Here is a 24,273-nt window from a genome sequence, read left to right on the forward strand (position 1 = left end):
CCAAACTCTGTTGAGCACACTAGCCTGCCACAAGAGTGTTGTAGCATTCTCTTCCTTCCAGTCAGCCAAGGTAATTCTACTATGTGACTGCATTGGATGCCACTCAATCATTCTGTCACTCCCTGTGCAGTGATGTGGCAGTATTGCCCACCCTGAGAAGGAGGCATGCCTAGAAAATGAGTAATGCAGACACAGAAGGACTGAACTTGTTCTTTCTCTTGCACATTCCACAAGTAAAAGTTTTTGGGTGTTAGTGTGCCTCTGCTATCAAAAGTTCAGGAGTACCATGTTACTCACTGAGACGAACCATGTCAGCAAAACCATACCCTGTGGCAAAGTGTATGACTTGTTGCACATGTCTTGAATGACATCTGCACTCCCCTTAATCAGGTGCATGCATATAAACGAAATCTGAAAGAAACAATGTTTTTAACAGATTAGCAGTTCATGTGTAGTATTTGTAAAAAAAGTAGCTATACATTAAGGCTGCATTACACTTTTCAGTGCTTAGAAAATGACCATGGCTTCACATCTTAACAACATGTGGATAGCTCAGTGGAAGCCTCTGACAGGTGGAGAAATTGTTCAGATGCTCTGATGCAAGTCAGCCCATTTGCATATTACTGAAGTCCATTTTCTCCTAGCATTCTGCATGTGCTATTTTAGTCCTGCTCCGAAAGTGGGGACTAAAGACAGATTAACCACCTTAAATGGCAGACAGATTAATATCAAAACTGAAATGGAAACCTGCAAACTCATGAACACTCCCGCGCGCACGCACAGGACTAATTTTCAAAAGCAAAACCATTTTCTTCAGGCGCATGGAATGCCATAAAGAGGAACCAGAGAAGAGGAGCCTGCAATGGCATTCTGTAGCTCTGTGGTGTCAACCGAGAGTCTACAAGGGTGGGAAGGTGAATAGGGAAGCAGAATGTAAAAGTAGTCCTCTGTAGTTCCCTAGTGGTGGGCTGCCCTACATCTTTGTCTCTGCTGTCTCTGGGTCAGGAGTGGCTCTCCCAAGTGCTGCTGAACTACAGCTCCCATCAGCCCTAGCAAGCATGGTGCGTGGCCAGGGAGAATGGGAGTTGAAGTTCAGCATCATTTGGAGGGTCAGAGGTCCCTTATACTTGTTCTAGGTCTTGTCATACAGACATGCAGACACTCAAAACACCCTCCTGTGAGCACACCCTCCATGTGAGCACACAGAGCCCTTTCCCTACTCGGAGCCAAAGTTTCCCATCAAGGTTCTGTATCAACAGGTTTGCATCCTAGCTACGCGTGTTTCCCCACTTCCCCCAAATTCCACAAAGCTTGTGCAGTTTCTTTTCTCCCAATAAGATGCTGCTGTACCACTAAAAGGCAAATGCTTCATGGTTTAGTGTTTGTGTGTCTTAGGGTATTTACCTGAGGTTCTGGGCCACTCCTGAACAATGTCATTTGTTTCAAACTTCTTCTTTTTCAGCAAGCACTGTTTTACTGTAACCTGCTGAGTCACATTACAAATATTTGTTTTCCTTTCCAGTCATCTCTTCCACAAGATCTGCATTGATCCTTGGCTGCTGGAGCACAGGACATGCCCCATGTGTAAATGTGACATACTCAAGGCGCTGGGAATTGAGGTACCTCTGCAGTTCCTGCTTAAGAATCATGTGGCTTGCTGCTGCTTCTAGACAGGAGGCGGCAGCTTAACTGAACATTTGGCTGCTGTAGTAAGTTTGTGGAGGCATTTGGGCCCAATGAAAGGTGCAGTGAGACACATTCCTCCACTACCAATTTACTAAACAAAATATGCATATTTCATATGCATCTCCTCACTGTGTTCCAGGCTGGCTTGTCAGCACTGAGCAACTTTGCATTATTTCTTTATATACTGCCCAAAACAGTTTCTAAATCATTTACAGCCATAAAATCTATATATAATTAATACATTTGCAGCTACATTGTGGGGCATTAAAACATCCCAACTTTTGCAAAGCGCTTAACAGCAGCGATACATGAAAAGGGTGGGAGGATAGCTGGCAGTTAGAAATAGTGGCATCTTTACAGTAGAGGCTCCCTGACATTAAGTCTGTTTGATGCAGGTGGATGAAGAGGAGAGAGCGGAGTCTCTCCCAGCCACTGTCTCCAACGAACCCTCTAACATGCCTTCGCACACCGATGAGGAGAATCCTAGTGAGACTGGATCATCTGGATATGCTTCTGTCCAGGGGAATGACGAGCCGGTTCAAGAGGAAGTGGCCCCTTCAGAAAGTAAGTATTTTAATGGCTGTGCAGTAGCACTTCTGAGTCTTATGTTTTTATGGTAACATTAAACAACAGTACAAAGTACAATGCAATGCAGAGCAATTGTGCACTTCATATCACTAGTAATTGCATACTTCACTGTTCCAATCATAAAGGACATGATTTATTTATTTATTTTTAAATTATCTGCACTGGAGGGTGAACCCTAAGCTTTTGCAGGCATGCGATAAAAATGATGAAGAAATACTAGTGTTTGCTGCCACCTTCTGGAGGTTCACATCCAGTAAACTCCAGTGTATTCTCTTCAGTCCTCCAACATGAGCCTTGGAGCTCTTCCCTTTTTTAGCAGATTGTGCCCACTTAAAATACTTCATTGCTGACAAATACTGCATTAAGGTGGCAGGGTTACAGCTAATGGTGGGACTACTCAAAAAGTTGCCTGGTTATATATGCATCTGGGAAAATGATTAAATACTGATTCTACATCGCAAGTACAGTGGTACCTCTGGTTACGAACTTAATTCGTTCCGGAGGTCTGTTCTTAACCTGAAACTGTTCTTAACCTGAGGTACCACTTTAGCTAATGGGGCCTCCCACTGCCACCGCACCGCCAGCGCACGATTTCTGTTCTCATCCTGGTGCAAAGTTCTTAACCCGAGCTACTACTTCCAGGTTAGTGGAGTCTGTAACTCAAAGTGTTTGTAACCCGAGCTACCACTGTACATAAAAACAGTCAGGTGTCAAGTTTCTTTGATTGTTAGTTAACTTTGTCATACTCATGGACTCAATGGACACAGATGCTACATGTGAAATATCTCATAGGGTTTCCAAGCTGGTGCCAAACATATTGCTCTGCTTTCCTTTGGACCACATCAGCGAGGCCAAGACGGGGGTATTGTTGGCTGGGCAGCCCAGGACCTCCAGACATACTGCCCAGACTTGCACCCCGGAGAGATCACTTTGGTGCTGCAGTTTGACTTCACCCCCAGGAGCACATTCCATTGTCTCTAGAGGCAACAATTCTAATATTAGCTTCCATTTAGTTTTGTATTGCTTTAAAGCTTCACATAGCTAAGTATTTTTTTATTAAAAAAAACAACACCTTGTACTCGATACAGTATATCCGTTGTTAATTGGCTTGCCTCAGGCCCCTCTGGTGAAATTTCAATAGTGCTTGCAGCTCCTTCTCTGTGACAGCGGGCTTGTAACTTGTAGGGTGGAAAAGTGACATGTTGCCAAAACAGAGCCCAAATTGAAAGCTTCAGAAAAGAGCCAATTTAGTATAACCTCTTAGAACCGACTTTCCAAAGGCATAGATATGTCATAAAACTATAAACTTGATCAGTTGTGATTGGGTGGGATTTTTTTTCTAAACTTGTTCCCCCCTCCCTTTCTTTGTAAAAGGTGATAATCTGCATCTTGTGAACAACGCAACTGAACCTCCACCTGTAGATGTCCTTCCACACCTGGACAATCCAGGTTTTGAGGCTGATGAAGGAGAAGTACGTGAAGAGAAAGCCTAAGCAGCTCTTGCAGCATCTGCTATCTACTTGACATAACCAGCATCAAACAATGACAGAACCGATAAGACTGTTGTAGCAGCAATTTTGCTTTGATATTGAGATAAATTTTAAGGTTGCAATTAAATTGAGTGACCTGACCATTTACTTATTTTCTTGTGGGATTAGTTTTAGTACTCTCAAGTACAGATTTGTGAGGAGGTTTTTTTTAGTGCAAACAAGGAAGACAGAATCTTAACACAAAGCCATTTGAGCTCAGCTACTTTTGATACAGTAGAATTTCATTTGTTTCATTTTGGTTTTGAATTAGCTTGTTTTAAGTCTCATAGTTAGCTTTCTTATGAACTTATGTTTTTAGTTAACTAGTAGGGCGTGTTCTTTTCATTTTAATGAGCCTAGGTTAAGTATTTTTTATATATAAAACCACAAGAGTGGCCTTATAGTCAGTGCAGCATCTCTTGATTTATTAAATTACTGGGACCAGTCAGATGTACCTATAAAATATATCAGGAATTTTCTGCACCTACTCTATGAGATTTGAGGGTTAAAATTTGAGAAAATGCTTGAGCTGTCCTTGACTAAAAAGTTAAGATGCCTTTAATCTGCACGTTCTACAGAAAAAAAATAGCTACATACAGTCGTACACTTCACCAAAGGTTACTGTGGACTACAATTAACTGGTGCAAACACACGGGCATCGCCCATAAATCTGTCCACTTTGGATATTGCTGCTTTTAGCCTTTATGAAGGCTGAAGATTTCTAACTCAGAGGGAATTTTTGTTGCCATTGTTCTGAAGGAACAGTTAAATGAATGTTCCCAAATGGTGTTGGTCAGGTGAGAACATGGCTAAGATGGCAATTACTGAATGGGTGAACTTTTTGTTATTATTTTTTTCTAATTTGTGAGACAGCAATTTGGATATGAAGCTAAGTGGGGGGGTACTCAGGGTGCCTTAGGATGGAGCGTGGAACTTCACCCACTCATCCACTAAAGTGAATAATGCACTTTATTGTTTATTTTGCATCTCCTGTGGTTCTGTTTCTAATGGCTAGCACTAGCAGAAGTGGCCTTTTTTGTGTTTTTTTCCTCGTTTGTGTTTTTTTAACGTTTTGATTTTTAACAGGAGAAAACAGTACGTTTCCCCTCATTTTTGCATCATGTTGAATAAAGTTGTAAATATTTGATTTCTATTAAAAACAAGAACACTGCGTTGGATACAAAATGTAAATGACGCTGTTCTAATGCCCATTTAGGATGTTCCCTTATTTTTGATAAATAAAAGCAGTTGTGTTATAAGCAGTTTTGTCTCAGAGTCTTTCATTGAATGACATCAGCACCACCACCACCATCATCATCATGGGAAACCTCAGAAGGTTAAGAGTGTTAAATAACCTCCATCTTGTTAACTTAATGTGTAATAATCTCAAGTATACAAGACTTGTGTGCCTTCAGCAATGGAGAGAGACTAACTATATATATTTTAATGATATTGGATGGGAGAAGGCTCAGTTGCCTAACCACTTGTACTTGATCCTGAAGGGACAGCTGTTATGGACCTGAGTTGTTGCATCCAGGAGATAGCCTCTTTTGGACAGGGTTGCGTTCCCTTGGAAGGAGCAGCTTGGGAGCTTGAGATACTCCTAAATTCAACACCCACTGCTGGCCTGGGTAGGCTTTGTGGCCAGCAGTGCCTTTTTCCAGTTCTGGTCCACCACCTCTGGCCCCTTTGGGACAGAAATGTCTGTACCCCATGCTAACATGCGAGAGTTATTCAGGAAAATCCACCTGGGAGATGCAGCCCCTTATGTAGTAGCCCCTGAAAATCAGTCCAAAGACAGATGTAAAGAGATTACTTCATATGATGGACATTAACTTGTTTTGCTGGAGATTATATCCCTGTGTTATGCATCTTTAGGATGGTGTAGGCTGTAAATCTAACAAATTACTAATTTTGGTGCTTGAATTGGAATTGCTCTTTTTTATAAATCATGTTGCTGCAAACTGATTAACTTTCTCTGTAATTACTGGGCCTTGAAACACTATATAGTGTCAAGAAAAAAGTTTAGCTAACATAACGGTTCATGTGGGGAAATCCACAGCACCATCCAGGCCTAATGGTCCATTAGTTTAAAAGGTTGGAGAAATCTAACTCTGCTAGTAAAGGGAGTTGCTAAATGGTTGCTTGGTGGGGGGGGGGGAGATGCAGCTTGTTGCAAAATTGCTAGCTTCACTTGCAAAAGGAGGGCATGTCTGGCTTGCTGTTGCCATAAGATCACTGATGCTGCTTTCGCTTTAAAAAAAACAACCACTGGGCTCCTCCTATTGCACTTAGGATGCCACAAGCATGGATGAAAGAGGAAGTAGCTGGTATGTTTCAAAAGAAGGATTAGTGAAATGGGACTTCCCAGTAGATTGTGAAAGCAGGTATTAAATTACCTTCCAAATAAACCATGCCAAGGTTTAGAGACCTGCTCAGCAGCAGCTTGATGCAAAAACTTGTTTGTTTTTTTTTTGTTTTTTTTTGTTTTTTTTTTTTTGTTTTTTTTTGAGGCATTGGTGTTGGTGGTTTCTTGTTTTGGTGGGTGTGGTGGTGCTGTTTTAATGGTCAGATATACCCCAGGACTTTTACCTTGCATGTTAAGTTTTCACTGTTCTTATTTTAAAAGACTCTCTTCCTTTGGGGTGTGAGGGGAGGAAAATGTATGTTCTTCTTAGTTGCCTAGGTAAGCTGTTCTGCCTTCCAGTGTTTCTGCCAGTGACCCTAAAAGTATTTAGACAACTCACAAGCTCTTAGGTTTCGTTTTTTAAAGTACAGAATTTTGCACTGCGTCAATATTTAATATGATTAAGCGTGTACAGTGGTACCTCGGTTCTCAAACATAATCCATTCTGGAAGACAGTTCAATTTCCAAAACGTTTGACAACCGAGGCGCAAAGGGCTGGCTGCAAGTTCAATTGGAAAAACTGAAAAACACTCAACAGAAGCTGTTCGACTTCCGAGGCGCGTTCAAAAACGGAAGCAATTCTGGGTTTTTGGTGTTCGAAAACTGAAACGTTTGGCTTCTGAGACACTCGAAAACCGAGGTACCATTATTATATGTCAGCATATATATTGTGCAGGTTTCAATTCTACCTGTATCTAGGTTCTGGCTTTTCTGCATTAGTTCTCCCTTACAACTATGGGCAATTAGTTTTCTAAAAATAAAACCTCACACCTTAGCCTTGCAGGAACACTTAGCTGCTTTTCTAATACCCTTCTTTCATTAGGCTCGGGATAAAGTGGAATAAACCCTGTCCTAGAAAGATTTCCTCTGAGGTAGGTTAAGTTGAGAGAGAGCGACATGGCCAAGGTCTGATGCTAAACCCCACTGAGCCTCTGGGTGGTTGAACAAGGTTTTGAACTCTTCTGTCCACACTTTCCCAATGTGCTCTGGCCTTTTCTTCCCCCAAAGGAAATAAGGTGCCCAAGTTGTTTTCTGGCAGGATGCTTCTGCCTTAAAATAACTAAGCAAGAAGCTTCAGGACACGAGGCCTTCGCACGCACACAAAGGCTATGGAATTTGTTGCCACCCATGGCTGATGCCTTCTTAAAAGGTAAAGGGACCCCTGACCATTAGGTCCAGTCGTGGCCGACTCTGGGGTTGCGGCGCTCATCTCGCTTTACTGGCCAAGGGAGCTGGCATACAGCTTCCGGGTCATGTGGCCAGCATGACTAAGCCGCTTCTTGCAAACCAGAGCAGCGCATGGAAACGCCGTTTACCTTCCTGCCTATTTATCTACTTGCACTTTGACGTGCTTTCGAACTGCTAGGTTGGCAGGAGCAGGGACCAAGCAACGGGAGCTCACCCCGTCGTGGGGATTTGAACCGCTGACCTTCTGATTGGCAAGCTCTAGGCTCTGGTTTAACCTACGGCGCCACCCATGTCCCTTGATGCCTTCTTAGATGGTTTTAAAAGGGATTATTTACTTACTAATACATTCGTATCACACTTTTACAACAAGGAGTTGTACATGGTTCTCTCCATCCTCATCTAGGTAGGTTAAGCTGTGGAACAGCGACTGGCCCCAACATCATGCAGTGAGCATTTTGTCTGAGTCAGGACTTGAACTCTGGTCTCCTAGGCCTAATCCAGAGTTCTAGCCTAGGGGTGGGGGAACATCACATCTGGGAGCCAAATATGGCGATATACTGGGGTAGGAGAGCTGGAAAGAACAATTCACACCTGGCAACCAATGTGCCCTTTTGGTTTCAGATAGTACATGGGTTGTTGTTGTTGTTTAGTCGTTTAGTCGTGTCCGACTCTTCGTGACCCCATGGACCAGAGCACGCCAGGCACTCCTGTCTTCCACTGCCTCCCGCAGTTTGGTCAGACTCATGTTTGTAGCTTCAAGAACACTGTCCAACCATCTCATCCTCTGTCGTCCTCTTCTCCTTGTGCCCTCCATCTTTCCCAACATCAGGGTCTTTTCCAGGGAGTCTTCTCTTCTCATGAGGTGGCCAAAGTATTGGAGCCTCAGCTTCACGATCTGTCCTTCCAGTGAGTACTCAGGGCTGATTTCCTTAAGAATGGAGAGGTTTGTTCTTCTTGCAGTCCATGGGACTCTCAAGAGTCTCCTCCAGCACCATAGTTCAAAAGCATCAATTCTTCGGCGATCAGCCTTCTTGATGGTCCAGCTCTCACTTCCATACATCACTACTGGGAAAACCATGGCTTTAACTATACAGACCTTTGTTGGTAAGGTGATGTCTCTACTTTTTAAGATGCTGTCTAGGTTTGCCATCGCCTTTCTCCCAAGGTGCAGGCGTCTTTTAATTTCGTGACTGCTGTCACCATCTGTAGTGATCATGGAGCCCAAGAAGGTAAAATCTCTCACTGCCTCCATTTCTTCCCCTTCTATTTGCCATGAGGTGATGGGACCAGTGGCCATGATCTTTGTTTTTTTGATGTTGAGCTTCAAACCATATTTTGCGCTCTCCTCTTTCACCCTCATTAAAAGGTTCTTTAAATCCTCCTCACTTTCTGCCATCAATGTTGTGTCATCTGCATATCTGAGGTTGTTGATATTTCTTCCGGCAATCTTAATTCCGGCTTGGGATTCATCCAGCCCAGCCTTTCGCATGATGAGTTCTGCATATAAGTTAAATAAGCAGGGGGACAATATACAGCCTTGCCGTACTCCTTTCCCAATTATGAACCAATCAGTTGTTCCATATCCAGTTCTAACTGTAGCTTCTTGTCCCACATAGAGATTTCTCAGGAGACAGATGAGGTGATCAGGCACTCCCATTTCTTTAAGAACTTGCCATAGTTTGCTGTGTTCGACACAGTCAAAGGCTTTTGCATAGTCAATGAAGCAGAAGTAGATGTCTTTCTGGAACTCTCTAGCTTTCTCCATAATCCAGCGCATGTTTGCAATTTGGTCTCTGCTTCCTCTGCCTCTTCTAAATCCAGCTTGCACTTCTGGGAGTTCTCGGTCCATATACTGCTTGAGCCTTCCTTGTAGAATTTTAAACATAACCTTGCTAGCGTGTGAAATGAGTGCAATTGTGTTGGAGCATTCTTAGGCACTGCCCTTCTTTGGGATTGGGATGTAGACTGATCTTCTCCAATCCTCTGGCCACTGCTGAGTTTTCCAAATTTGCTGGCATATTGAGTGTAGCACCTTAACAGCATCATCTTTTAAAATTTTAAATCGTTCAGCTGGAATATCATTACTTCCACTGGCCTTGTTATTAGCAGTGCTTTCTAAGGCCCATTTGACTTCACTCTTCAGGATGTCTGGCTCAAGGTCAGCAACCACACTACCTGGGGTATACGAGACATTCATTTCTTTCTGGTATAGTTCCTCTATGTATTCTTGCCATCTCTTCTTGATGTCTTCTGCTTCTGTTAGGTCTTTTCCACTTTTGTCTTTTATTATGGAAATCTTTGAATGAAACGTTCCTTTCATATCTCCAATTTTCTTGAACAGATCTCTGGTTTTTCCCATTCTATTCCCATTCTATTCCCATTCTATTCCTCTATTTCTTTGCATTGCTCGTTTAAGAAGGCCTTCTTGTCTCTCCTTGCTATTTTTTGGAAGTCTGCATTCAATTTCCTGTATCTTTCACTATCTCCTTCGCATTTTGCTTGCCTTCTCTCCCCCGCTATTTGTAAGGCCTTGTTGGACAGCCACTTTGCTTTCTTGCGTTTCCTTTTCATTGGGATGGTTTTAGTTGCTGCCTCCTGTATAATGTTGCGAGCCTCCATCCATAGTTCTTCAGGCACTCTGTCCACCAAATCTAAATCCTTAAACATGTTCCTCACTTCCACTGTGTATTCATAAGGGATTTGACTTAGATTGTATCTTACCGGCCCAGTGGTTTTTCCTACTTTCTTCCATTTAAGCTTGAATTTTGCTATAAGAAGCTGATGATCTGAGCCACAGTCAGCTCCAGGTCTTGTTTTTGCTGACTGTATAGAGCTTCTCCATCTTTGGCTGCAGAGAATATAACCAATCTGATTTCGATGCTGCCCATCTGGTGATGTCCATGTGTAGAGTCGTCTCTTGTGTTGTTGGAAAAGAGTGTTTGTGATGACCAGCTTGTTCTCTTGGCAGAACTCTATTAGCCTTTGCCCTGCTTCGTTTTGAACTCCAAGGCCAAACTTGCCAGTTGTTCCTTTTATCTCTTGGCTCCCTACTTTAGCATTCCAATCCCCTATAATGAGAAGAACATCCTTCTTTGGTGTCATTTCTATAAGGTGTTGTAAGTCTTCATAGAATTGGTCAATTTCAGTTTCTTCAGCACCAGTGGTTGGTGCATAAACTTGGATTACTGTGATGTTGAAAGGTCTGCCTTGGATTCGTATCGAGATCATTCTATCATTTTTGAGATTGCATCCCAGTACAGCTTTTGCCACTCTTGTTGACTATGAGGGCCACTCCATTTCTTTTACGGGATTCTTGCCCACAGTAGTAGATGTGATGGTCATCCGAACTGAATTTGCCCATTCCCGTCCATTTTAGTTCACTGATGCCCAGGATGTCAATATTTATTCTTGCCATCTCATTTTTGACCACATCTAACTTACCCAGGTTCATGGTTCTTACATTCCAGGTTCCTATGCAATATTTTTCTTTACAGCATTGGACTTTCCTTTTGCTTCCAGGCATATCCGCAACTGAGCGTCCTTTCGGCTTTGGCCCAGCCGCTTCATCAGCTCTGAATCTACTTGTACTTGTCCTCCGCTCTTCCTCAGTAGCATGTTGGACGCCTTCCGACCTGAGGGGCTCATCTTCCAGCGTCATAACTTTTATATGCCTGTTGTCTTTGTCCATGGAGTTTTCTTGGCAGGGATACTGGAGCAGCTTGCTGGTTCCTGCTCCAGGTGGATCACGTTTGGTCAAAACTCTCCACTATGACCTGTCCATCTTGGGTGGCCCTGCACGGCATAGCTCATAGCTTCTCTGAGTTATTCAAGCCCCTTCACCACGGCAAGGCAGTGATCCATGAAGGGGAGTACATGGGTAGAGGGGTCTAAAAAGCTGAGACACAAATTTTCACTGCCCTCTAGCGGCTATGGTGGCTCATTTACCAGAAATGGTGTACAGTGGTACCTCTGGTTACGTACTTATTTCATTCCAAAGGTCCATTTTTTAACCTGAAACTGTTCTTAACCTGAAGAACCACTTTAGCTAATGGGGCCTCCAGGTGCCACCATGCCGCCGCTGCGCGATATCTGTTCTCATCCTGAAGCAAAGTTCTTAACCCGAGGTACTATTTCTGGGTTAGCGGAGTCTAACCTGTAGCGTATGTAACCTGAGGTACCACTGTATTTATCGTGTATATTTGATTCAGACCAAACTAAGCCCTCCCACCCATGTATATTTTGCTCTAGGAGGCTTAGTTTGGTCAGAATTGAGTATATACTTCCAGAATTAACACTAAATACATTAATTCTGGTAAATGAGCCACCATAGCCACTAGAGGGCATTGAAAATTTGTGTTTTTGGCTTTTTAGACTCTGCTTACCACGTACTATCTGAAACCAAAGGGGGGCACATTGGTTGCCAGAAGTGAAATATATTGATTTGTTGGGCCTCTGGGGAAAAAAAAAGTTTGATTGATTGATTGAAATATATTGGCATTATTTTCAGCTCTCCTGCCCCACTAATATGGGCCTCTTTGGCCCTTGAGACTCTCCCCAGCATGCAACCTTCAGTGGGCATGCTCCATGCTCTCAAGTGCTGTGGCTAAACCTGGTGGCATGGGTCTCTGGCTGGAGGGTAGTCTAAATGCAGGTATCTTCAACCTTCTCAGACCCAGTACAGTGGTACCTTGGGTTAAGAATTCATTCCGGAGGTCCGTTCTTAACCTGAAACTGTTCTTAACCTGAAGCACCACTTTAGCTAATGGGTCCTCCCGCTGCCACCGCGCTGCTCCTGCGTGATTTCTGTTCTCATCCTGAAGCAAAGTTCTTAACCTGAGGTACTTTTTCTGGCTTAGCGGAGTCTAACCTGAAGCATCTATAACCTGAGGTACCACTGTACCTGCTCTCAAACATGCACTTGGGAACCAATTTATTGATATTTTACTGTATATTGAATGGCAGTCTGGAATACTGAATAGCAGATCCGGAATCACCAGTCAGAAGACCAATGGGCAGAGGTTGCATTTGCTGGCACTGTCCATCATTGCTGTGTGGCCCCCTCAGAAGATTATCCGTGAGAAAATGTGGCCCTCCAATGAAATATCATGGAGGACAGCCACAAGCAGGGAAAGCACTGTTGGGGGGGGGGGGAGAATGCTAAACGAGGTGGGCCTTTGCTCTTAAGTCAGCAGGGTTATTATCACTGGCAGCAGACATCCTTCAATGGTGTGGGTTGGACTAGATTCCTTATGACTAGAATGTGTAGCCTACTTTACATGCTGTTGTGAGCATAGGAGCCAACTCCTAGGGGCCAAGGGGTCTTCAACTGCCCCCCCCCCCGAAAATTGATGGGCACTGCCCTTCAAATAGTGTGCATGTACTGCGTCATGCACCCCTGGTTGGGAGGGACAAAATGGGGGGGGGGATATATCACCTTGATCTCCTTGGAATAAAGGTGGGATATAAAGGCAATAATAATAATAAAGACATAAAAGTGTGGGCTAATTTTTAATAGTCATACCTTCAGATGAATATGCTTCAGCTTAAATATTTTCGGGTTGCGCTCCGCAGCGATCCAGAAGTGAAGGAGCGCGTTACTTCTGGGTTTCACAGCTTGCGCATGCGCAGACGCTCAAAATGACATGCGCATGCGTGGAAGCGGTGAAATGTGACCGGCGCATGCGCAGACGCGGGTTGCGTTCGCTTCAGGATGCTAATGGGGCTCCGGAATGGATCCTGTTCGCATCCAGAGGTACCATTGTATAATTATTGGGTTTTTGCAAGTGAACAATACCACATTTTACAAGTAATAACAAAAAAGAGAACAAGACAGGTGACCATCCAACCTCTGTTTAAAAACCTCCAAGGAAGGAGACCCCACCACCTGTCATGGGAGTCTGTTCCACCGCGGAACAGCTCTTGCTGTCAGAAAGTTATTCCTATTGTTTCGTCGGAATCTCCTTTCTTGCATCCTGAAGCCATTGGTTCAAGTCCTACCCTCCAGAACAGGAGAAAACAAGCATGCTCCCTCCTGCATGTGACAGCCCTTAAGATATTTCAAGGTGGCTATCATGATCTCCTCTCAGTCTCCTCTTATCCAGGCTAAACACACCCAGCTCCTTCAACCATTCCTCATCAGGCTTGGTATCCACACCCTTGACCATCTTGGGCTCCCTCCTCTGCACACGATCCAGCCCTGCCAATGTCGTGGGACGTGCATGGTGGGGGGCAAACTTAACCACCTCAACGGAGTTGGCCAACACTCCCCGGAAGGCTTCAGCCAAGAAACAAACCGCAGAAGCCGGCCACTTTTTGAAAACAAACAGAAGCAGCAGGGAGGGAGCTGGGGTGCGGTGGCGAGGGGAACCTTCCCTCCCCAACTCTCCAGCTGTCAAAGCAAAGGCGGCCAGCCCCTTAGAGGAGAGGCAGCAGCCGGGGGGGGGGGAGCTGGCTGCGCAAGGCTTGCCGGGGCTTGTAGTGCGCCACGGAGGCGCACGGCGTGGAGAAGAGCAGCCCTTGGAACTACAGTCCCCAGCGGGCAGCTGGCGCGCGCCTGCCCGCCCCCTCGCTCTGCCTCTCCCGGGGAGCCTCTGGCCGGCTGTCTGCGTACGTGGGAGCCCGGGAGGAGCAGCGCGCAGCGCGGGAGGCGGGCATGGAAGGCTGAGCGGAGCTGCCTCTGCAAGCAGCAATAATGTGGCTGACTCCCGAGGAGGTGCTGCTAAAGAACGCGCTGAAGCTGTGGGTCTTGGAGCGCTCCAACCGGTACTTCGTCCTGCAGAGGAGGAGAGGTTGTGGGGAGGAAGGCGGAGGAGGGCTCACCGGTAAGGCAGCGGCTCCCTCCCTCTCCCTCTTTTCCGCCCCTCCCGGTTAGATTCCTCCCTTGCATTCTCACAACAACCCTGCGAGGGAGCCCGGGCTAGACTGAGAGTTATTGCTTTGCGCTTACAAGGGCAAGTTGGGATTTCAACTTGGGTCTTCTCCCTCCCTTTCCCCTTCCCCCTCCCCACGCGCGCTGTGTCCTCACAACAGCCCTGAGAGGTAGGTTAGGCTGAGAGCTAAGGCCGCACACCAGGTGAGCTCTAGGGTGAGATCCGGGTATGGGTCTTTCCCTCCACACCTGATTTGATTCCAAAAAGCACCTTGGAGAGGCAGGTAGATTAATGCTGAAAGATACTTGGACATGCAGGGGGGATTCGAACCCGTGTCCCCCTTCTTGGCCCCGAGGTGCCCTAGTCCGCTTCTCCACACCAGTTGTTTTTGCACCCTGGCTGTGGTGGGGTTCTGAGTGCAGACGAAGTGGTCAGCTGTCCAGGAAGGCAAAAACAGTCCCACCTATGAATCTGCCCAAAGGACCAGTCTAGGGCATATGCGGGGTGAGGGTGGGGGGTTCTTTCATCTTCCAGATGTTGCTGAACTTCAACTTACAGCAGCCCCAGCAAATAAGGGCAGCAGCCAGGAATGGTGGGAGCTGTAGTTCATTGACATCTGGAAGACCAAAGGTTCCCCTACACATGGCCTAATGCAACACCTCGTTATGCCCTGCATATTGTTTCCAGCAGTAGCCATTCAGATATTTTTAGGAAAAGCCCAGAAGCAGGGTTCAAAGCCATCATCTGGTAGTTGCGAGGGGTTACTGACTACTCCTGAACAGGGAAGCTCTATGCAACTGTTGTGGCTAATGGTTTTCTATATAGTATGTCTCAAGCACTTGCTGTTCAAGAGGTATACTGCTGCCGAAGCTGGAGGCTCCATGGGACCACCTCTGAATTAATCTACTAATGTGGGGGGAACAGTATAATTTATTGGCTATATGCAGTGTTTTGTGGCAGTCAGTTCCATAGGTTTGAACTAGCTTGGTGTGAAGCCGTGTTTTATTCTGCCTCTTGTCCACTCTGAGCCTGGTACCGCCTTTTTGCCCTTGAAGTGAAGAGACCAGCAGGTGAAGCTTTTGGACTGTGGGATAAAAGCTTGCTTACCTGCTAATGTCTTGAGAAGCAGGTGCATTTGAAAGCACAGGAGGGAGCAAATTAGCAAACCTTTGCAAAAGAGAACACTTTCTAGTGCTCAGCTTGGTATGGTGTTGCTGCTGCCGTCATTTTTAACTGGCGGTGTTCTGGTGTGCTTAAAAGTTCTAGCTTGCTAAGATGACCACAGGGTGTCGCCACCTTCTTAATAATAGTAATAATAATAATAATGGGCAGGCAACTGGTTTCTTGCAGAGATGTGTGAAAGGTCGCAGTGGGCAGCCCAAGTTTCCCCCATTTCTGCATTTCCGGGTCAGGAATAGATTCTGTTGCTGGCGTTTTCCCTAGCATGGCAGCTCTTAAAACACCTAGGAAGCAAAGCAAACAAATGAACGAAATAAAAGAATACCTGGTAACCCCTGATTCTAAGTGAGGACAAGGGTTCCTATTCTTTTATTCATTCATTTATTAAATGTATACCCCACTCTCTCTCCCCAGGGTGGTAAACAAACAAGCGATAAAACAATAGAAACATCTAAAAACATCTGCATTACAGATGCGGTCTGGGGAGGGAACTCTGCTATTAAAAGGCTTGTTGGAAGAGGAAGGTCTTCAGCAGGTGCCAAAAAGGCAGTGTCCGCTGAATAGCCAAGGGAAGAAAATTCATAGAATTGTTGAGTTGAAAGGGACCATAAGGGTCATCTAGTTCAACCCCCTGCAATTCAGGAATCTTTCACCTAACATGGGGCTTGAACCCATGGCCATGAAATTAAGAGTCTTCTGCTCTACCAACCGAGTAGGAGCTACCACACTAAAGACCCTGCTGCTACATTTTGTGGAATGGATCCCCTGATAAGACCTGGTGTCTGCAGGAGACCCTCACCTACAGAACATGGTGGTTGATGAGTATATAAGGGGTGAGACAATTTTTCATAATAGCTGTGTAGAATAAATTGCTTCTCTTGGTCAGGCGAAATTCTACTTAATTGTTGTTCGTTCTGTTTGATTGTTGCTGTTCCTGTCATTACGCTTTCCTCGCTTTTCCAAATGAGCTCAAGGCAACATTTAAAGCTCCTGTTATAACTACTCATAAGTGTATCTTCAATCTGCATGGCAATTTCACAAAGCACAAGAGGGCAGGCCCCTGCCCCAAGGCATTTACAATCTGAACGTTTGCTGTAGGACAAACCACAGAGAAAGGAGAGCCAAATGGAGGCAGGGAAAGCAATTTTCCAGTTGCATCTTTTTTTCAATTGTGTGTACTGAGGATTAGTTACAGTGTGGAACAGGGACTGAAGAATAACAAAAACTAAGGGCAGAGAATCCTTGTCCAGCCTGCAGGCCTCATACCCTTCTGAAACATCCTTCAAGGGCCACATGCAGGTGTGGAGAAGTTGAGTGCATTTTAACTTTGCATGGTAGGCTAGTTTTTTCACGCACTACATCATCCATCCTGGGAAGCAAGAAGCTTAGACTCTTAATCTTAGCCCCACGTTGGTAAAAGTTTTTCCTGCATTGCACGGGGTTGGATTCGATGACTCTCGTGGTCCCTTCCCATCCTGTGATTCCAGCCAGGCAAAAAAGCACTTGTGGTGTGAAGCAAGACCAGTCAGGGTCTTGAGATTGATCTAAGGATACAAATGGAGATGGATGGAGAGCCTCCACCAGCCCCCAGGCTTCACATTCCCTGCCCTGATTAAAAAAAACCCGCCCGCATCTAATTCAGTGTTCTGTTCCCGTGTTCTGGACATGACGTTGATGACTGTCCATGTTCTTCCCCAGCACCTGGTGAGTTCAGAGATACATGGCCACTGAATGTGAAGGTTCAATTAAGCTAACAAAGCAAAGAGCCTTTAATAATTGAATCCCCGCCGCCCACCTTCAGTTTGATGAACACTTTAAAAAAGCACACACAAAAGAGTTACTGGCCATCTAAGTTGGTGCTGGTGAAATTCCATGAGCTGATTATGCATTGTGTGTGGGGGAAATGTGTTTCTTTTGTCAATCTTCTTGGCTGCTTGCCTGCCACCCATTAGTTTTGTTGCATGGACCAGTAGGGTCAGCAGCTGCAGCGGCTCATCACGCGTGGAGGAGAATGAACTTGGAGCTTCCTCTGCGGAAATGCCTCTGCTTCTGTGCTGAGCTGTAGCTCAGGCTCAGCATGCAGAAGATCCCAGGTTCAGTTTGCAGGTAAGGCTGAGAGAGACTCCCTCCTGAGACCCTGGAGATCAGCTGCCGGTCAGTGTAGGTGATGCTCAGCTAGGTTGGCCCAATGGTCTTACTCAGCATAAGGTAGTATGTTACCTATGTTTGGGGTATAGCCCTGCGCAATGGAAAGCCTGCAGGTGAAATAACTACCTAAATACCTGTGCCCTGGTTCAGTTGCTTCCTAGGGATTGCATCTGCAACAGAAACAGCATGTTGAGAAGCAAAAGCAGCATATAGACTCAGGATGGCCTGACTGTGGTGCTAAAAGTAAGTTACATCGCACACACCCCAGCACACACTTGCTAAACATGCTTGTTCAGAAGAAATGCCAGCCCCATTCAGTACATTGCAAAGGTTTATTTGTTTGTTTGTTTATTCATAATTCATTTTTATACCACTGCCTTACACCCCAGGCAAGTGTGCAAACTTATCTCCTTAAGGCCAGTACAGTAAAACCAGAAAATGCAAATTATCCACAGTAGATGAACAGTGGCATCAAATACTTGAGTAAATAAGTATTGAACAAGCATCTAAACCACAGATGGGGAACCTGCACTACTCTGGATGCTGTTGAACTCCAACTCCCATCAGTCCCAGCCTGCCTGGCCAGTAGTTGGGAATGATGGGACTTGGAGTCTGGAGAGGCACATGTTCCCCATCCTGAGTCGAAGCCCAAGCAAGGTCGCCTTGGGACTTTATTCCAAAAGGTGGGTGCCAACATGGGGGGGGGGGGGGACCTTTCTCCTAGTTGTCTCCAGATGGATCTGCACAGGCTGCAGGACAGTTAGAAGGCCTGATCTAACAATTGTAGTGAACCAAACATCTATACTGGGGAAAGGGATTCCCCCAAACAATGTGGTCCAAGGTTGTTACAGGAATTCGTTTACCTTCAACAGTATTGGAACTTGGCATGTTAGCAAATTGGCAGCCTGTGCAATGTTTTAAGCAACATGCTTATGACCAATTGTTCCAGTCGCCATTGTTCTTCTCCAGCTACAGCTTCTGGTTCAAACCCAAAGAACCATTAGTCATAGGTTAAAGAGAAAGCTGCTCTATATTAGGGCTAACTATCTGTACATTGGACGTGGGTGGCGCTGTAGTCTAAACCACTGAGCCTTGGGCTTGCCGTTCAGAAGGTCGGTGGTTTGAATCCCCGCGACGGGTTGAGCTCCCGTTGCTTGGTCCCTGCTCCTGCCAACCTAGCAGTTCGAAAGCACGTCAAAGTGCAAGTAGATAAATAGGTACCGCTCTGGCGGGAAGAGAAACGGCGTTTCCGCGCGCTGCTCTGGTTCGCCAGAAGTGGCTTAGTCGGCTCCCTTGGCCAGTAAAGCGAGATGAGCACTGCAACCCCAGAGTCAGCTACGAGTGGACCTAATGGTCAGGGGTCTCTTTACCTTTACCTTTACCTGTACATCTCAAAAAAAAAAAATCAACTTGTTGTTTTAAAAGAAAAGATCAGGTTGCAGGTGATGTGGAAAACCGCCCTCTGCCTGCAGTCCTGGAGAGCTACTGCCAATCTTGGGGTACAACCTGAGCTACCTGCACAAAGAGCCTTACCTGGTCTGAGGCAGTTTCCAGTAAGCCAATATTGCCTTCTCTGTTTGTTGGGGGGGGGGGGATGCACCCTGAAGCTGTCACAGAGTTTGCAACTAATGGCCCAGTTCTTCCTGGCTTTCAACCTTAATCCACTGCACAACACCTGCTCTCAAAGCAGGTGGTTGTTTGAGTGAGGCAGCAGCAGCAGCATGCTTTGTCAGAAAAAAATGGCTTGCTTCTGCTGCTGATGCAACCCCCAGGAGGCTGTTGAACTGGGCCACATGCATCTTGCTTGTGTGCTGTGCTTCCTATAAGCAGTGGAGAGTGTTGCCCCGTTTTTGTCCTTGCAATTGCCACGTGCATAGGGTTATGCCTGCTATGCGGATCCATTCAAAGGCGTCACCAACCTACGCTTGCGTTAGTCATCTGTAGCAGATTGATGGCCTGTAATAGGGCGTGGGTTGGGGAGGGGTAGGAACCTGTCCTTTTCTAATGGACAACCTCTCTTCTATGCCTGGAAGCGATTGGTACCCACCACAGGCTGCCAGGCAAGTGGGCATTTGCAAGGCTGATGAGACTCACCCAGAGCATGAACCTTAATAAAGCAACCGTTTATCTCAGGTAACATAATGATCACAAATGCATTATACACATACATATGCACACGTACAGACACACTTGCTAGCGTCGCTTTTTGGCTTTGGGGGATGCCTAGCGATGATATTTTACTCCGCACTTTTGAAACTTTAATGAGCTTGCCTGTTGGTGTGAGGCCAGGATCTTGGAGTTTGCAGTTTGTTTTATATTGAATAGTGCCAAAGGGGATGTAGAAAGAATAATTTAGCTGGAAGCACTGTAGCTAGCTTTGAGTCACGGAGATTCCCCCCCCCCTTTGCTTTATGACTAATATTGCAGTTAGAAACTGTGTTTTTATCTGGTGAAAGGCGGTAATCCAGTAATCAGTGCAAATGCTTTCTGCCAAAATTCATACCCTCTATATTAATATAGGATCTTCACTTCTGGGACTTAAATAAAATAACATCTCATCTTTTAATTATTTCCTCTGCACATTTTTTTCATTGATAAGTATTGATAAGGAGTACTGTGTCCAGTTCTGGGCACCACAGTTCAAGAAGGACACTGACAAACTGGAACGTGTCCAGAGGAGGGCAACCAAAATGGTCAAAGGCCTGGAAACGATGCCTTATGAGGAACGGCTAAGGGAGCTGGGCATGTTTAGCCTGGAGAAGAGGAGGTTAAGGGGTGATATGATAGCCATGTTCAAATATATAAAAGGATGTCATATAGAGGAGGGAGAAAGGTTGTTTTCTGCTGCTCCAGAGAAGCGGACACGGAGCAATGGATCCAAACTACAAGAAAGAAGATTCCACCTAAACATTAGGAAGAACTTCCTGACAGTAAGAGCTGTTTGACAGTGGAATTTGCTGCCAAGGAGTGTGGTGGAGTCTCCTTCTTTGGAGGTCTTTAAGCAGAGGCTTGACAACCATATGTCAGGAGTGCTCTGATGGTGTTTCCTGCTTGGCAGGGGGTTGGACTCGATGGCCCTTGTGGTCTCTTCCAACTCTATGATTCTATTCTATTCTAAGTATGTTGTGTGAGACAGAGTCAGTGTATAGGCCTGAGGTTGTGGGGGGTACCGTTGGAATCCCATTATTCCTGAGCTTGCTGTCTCGGGGCTGATGGGAGTTGGGATCCAAAATCTGGAGGCTCACATTTTCCCCCACCTCTGATTCAGGCAAAAGTTGAATACAGTGGTACCCCGCAAGATGAACGCCTCGCAAGACGGAAAACCCGCTAGACGAAAGGGTTTTCCGTTTTGGAGGCGCTTTGCAAGACGAAGTTCCCTATGGGCTTCCTTCGCAAGACGAAAGCCCATAGGGAAATCTCCGGGACAGCGGGGAAGCGCCTCCGCTGTCGCCCGCCAGCATTTTAAAAAGCCCCGGGACAGCGGGGGACTTCTCCGCTGTCGGGGCGATCTTAAAATGCTGGCGTGCGGGAGCGAAGCCTCCGCTGTCGCCCGCCAGCATTTTAAAAAGCCCCGGGACAGCGGGGAACTTCTCCGCTGTCGGGGCGATCTTAAAATGCTGGCGGGCGGGAGCGAAGCCTCCACTGTCGCCCGCCAGCATTTTAAAAAGCCCCGGGACAGCGGGGAACTTCTCCGCTGTCGGGGCGATCTTAAAATGCTGGCGGGCGGGAGCGAAGCCTCCGCTGTCGCCCGCCAGCATTTTAAAAAGCCCCGGGACAGCGGGGAACTTCTCCGCTGTCGGGGCGATCTTAAAATGCTGGCGGGCGGGAGCGAAGCCTCCGCTGTCGCCCGCCAGCATTTTAAAAAGCCCCGGGACAGCGGGGAACTTCTCCGCTGTCGGGGCGATCTTAAAATGCTGGCGGGCGGGAGCGAAGCCTCCGCTGTCGCCCGCCAGCATTTTAAAAAGCCCCGGGACAGCGGGGAACTTCTCCGCTGTCGGGGCGATCTTAAAATGCTGGCGGGCGGGAGCGAAGCCTCCGCTGTCGCCCGCCAGCATTTTAAAAAGCCCCGGGACAGCGGGGAACTTCTCCGCTGTCGGGACGATCTTAAAATGCTGGCGGGCGGGAGCGAAGCCTCCGCTGTCGCCCGCCAGCATTTTAAAAAGCCCCGGGACAGCGGGGGACTTCTCCGCTGTCCGGGGCGATCTTAAAATGCTGGCGTGCGGGAGCGAAGCCTCCGCTGTCGCCCGCCAGCATTTTAAAAAGCCCCGGGACAGCGGGGGACTTCTCCGCTGTCCGGGGCGATCTTAAAATGCTGGCGTGCGGGAGCGAAGCCTCCGCTGTCGCCCGCCAGCATTTTAAAAAGCCCCGGGACAGCGGGGGACTTCTCCGCTGTCCGGGGCGATCTTAAAATGCTGGCGTGCGGGAGCGAAGCCTCCGCTGTCGCCCGCCAGCATTTTAAAAAGCCCCGGGACAGCGGGGGATTTCTCCGCTCTTCCGGGGCAATTTAAAAGCCCCGGACCATGCCCCGATGCCGGGCGGCGGACGGGAACGCCTCCCCCCGCCGCCCGCCATCGGGACCATGCCCTGATGCCGGTGGACGGGCGGGAACGCCTCCCCCCGCCGCCCACCATCGGGACCATGCCCCGATGCCGGGGGCGGGGCCGCGAAGCCTGGGCGCGCTGATCTCAGCGCGCCCAGGCTTCGGCATGCCGGCAACTCTCCGCAAGCTGCGGCAGCGCTGCCGCTGCTTGCGGAGAGGTCCGCGAACCCTGGGCGGACATCTTTTGAAGGCAGGGGGGGAGCAAAGACTTTTGCCCCCCGCCAGCCTTCAGAAGAGGTCCTGGACCTCTTCTGAAGGCCAGCGGGGGGCAAAAGTCTTTGCTCCCCCCTGCCTGCCTTCCCGGGAGAGCGGAGAAACGCAGCACGTTTCTCCGCTGTCCCGGAGGGCTTTTGAATGCAGGCGGGGGGAGCAAAGACTTTCGCCCCGCCCCAGCCTTCAGAAGAGGTCGGGGGACAGACTGTCCCCGGACCTGGTCTGAAGGCGGTTTCCCTAGGAACGCATTAATTGATTTTCAATGCATTCCTATGGGAAACCGTGCATCGCAAGACGAAAAACTCGCAAGACGAAGAGACTTGCGGAACGAATTAATTTCGTCTTGCGAGGCACCACTGTAGTCTTCATTTGGCACCCACAGAAGTTATTTCAATTTCACTTCGGGGTGATGGGCATTGTAGTCCCAACAATCGCTAGCGACCCAAATTTGAGAAACACTGACTTAGGGTTATATCCTCTACTTACTCAATGGATTGATCTATTGAAAACATTCTGCAATTGATTTTTAAAAGGTTCCCCAAATCAGATCTAATCTATTAAAAGTTTTTTAAAGGAAGATGTGAGGGGAAATAGAATTACCTTTTTCCAAAATTATGGCTTCTGCATTCGCATGTGCGCAAAATATGCTTTCCCCACCCCCCCACCCTTTCCCCCCCTCACATGCAGTTTTAATCAAACTATTGGTTGGTTGAGTGAAAGTCTTATGATTAGTTGACTTGCCCACACACACAAAGCGATGAGCTAGCAGAATGTACTGTCTTCTGATGGCAAGTGGTCAGGAATGATGGGAGTTGTAGTCCCAACAACATCTTAGAGGACAACCTGATGATTACTCTTACAAACCATAGGTTAAAAGCAAACATGGACTACCACTTAGAACTTACTATAATGGGCATGTAGCCACTTGGACAGCCTCCAGATTGCTGTGGGAAGCCAGCAAGCACGACACGACCGCAAGAGCACTTTCCCCTCCTGCCATTTCCAAGCAGTTGGTGTTCAGAAACGTCTATACCTCTGACAGTGGAGGCAGAACAGAGACATTGTGACTGGTAACCATTCTCCTCCATGAATAATTTTCTGAGAGGGATTCAGTCGGATTCCAGAAATTTTAAAAGGTAAAGGGACCCCTGACCATTAGGTCCAGTTGTGGCCGACTCTGGGGTTGTGGCGCTCATCTCGCTTTACTGGCCGAGGGAGCCGGCGTACAGCTTCTGGGTCATGTGGCCAGCATGACTAAGCCACTTCTGGTGAACCAGAGCAGCGCATGGAAACGCCATTTATCTTCCCGCTGGAGCGGTACCTATTTATCTACTTGCACTTTGATGTGCTTTCGAACTGCTAGGTTGGCAGGAGCCAGGGACCGAGCAACGGGAGCTCACCCCGTCATGGGGATTTTTATTTTAATATTATCCTTCGTTACCTTAATTTTCTGTGTGCAATGCAAATGTTACTATGATTAGATTTTAATTTTTTAAAAAATGTATAATTTCAAGTTTCAAGGTGTCGTATTTACAACATCTTTCTCTACTAGGACATAGGTAGAAATATCGGTAGATAAAAAGAACGCTGCATCTTTCTTTTTGTTTACTTAAAGAAGGTAGATTTCCAGGAGGGCACTGAGTAATTTCTTTCTTTCTTTCTGAAAAAGGGGTGGTAGACCAAATAAGTTTGGGAGCCTCTGGGGTAAATTAAAGAGTACAGGATAAACTATTGATTGATGTGGACAAGTCTGACCTCTGCACCAGCAAATCAGGATAGATTGCTCAATGAACAGCTTTCCTGGCAAACCCACCACCATGCCATTTTCAATCATTCGTTGCCCAGGCAAACAGGAAAGTTTCTGTC

General features: G+C 46.7%; 2 protein-coding genes across 3 annotated transcripts in view; both read left to right on the forward strand.

The window, feature by feature from the left end:
- The window catches only part of RNF128 (ring finger protein 128), a 42,036-nt gene extending 36,971 nt beyond the window's left edge, over nucleotides 1-5,065 (forward strand). Inside the window, exons 5-7 of the mRNA XM_077922441.1 lie at nucleotides 1,523-1,619; nucleotides 2,082-2,250; nucleotides 3,649-5,065. Coding sequence (XP_077778567.1) covers nucleotides 1,523-1,619; nucleotides 2,082-2,250; nucleotides 3,649-3,767 — 385 coding nt within the window. The 3' untranslated portion in view covers nucleotides 3,768-5,065. The remainder of the gene's footprint in view (nucleotides 1-1,522; nucleotides 1,620-2,081; nucleotides 2,251-3,648) is intronic.
- An 8,904-nt stretch (nucleotides 5,066-13,969) lies between these two features.
- TBC1D8B (TBC1 domain family member 8B) overlaps nucleotides 13,970-24,273 on the forward strand; it is a 51,437-nt gene continuing 41,133 nt past the window's right edge. Inside the window, exon 1 of one of the 2 annotated variants that reach the window (XM_028715040.2) lies at nucleotides 13,970-14,219. In XM_028715040.2, coding sequence (XP_028570873.2) covers nucleotides 14,090-14,219 — 130 coding nt within the window. In that variant the 5' untranslated portion in view covers nucleotides 13,970-14,089. The remainder of the gene's footprint in view (nucleotides 14,220-24,273) is intronic. The other variant, XM_028715041.2, reaches the window with a different exon arrangement.

This window comes from Podarcis muralis, chromosome Z, assembly GCF_964188315.1.
Source record: "Podarcis muralis chromosome Z, rPodMur119.hap1.1, whole genome shotgun sequence".
Classification (NCBI taxonomy): domain Eukaryota; kingdom Metazoa; phylum Chordata; class Lepidosauria; order Squamata; family Lacertidae; genus Podarcis; species Podarcis muralis.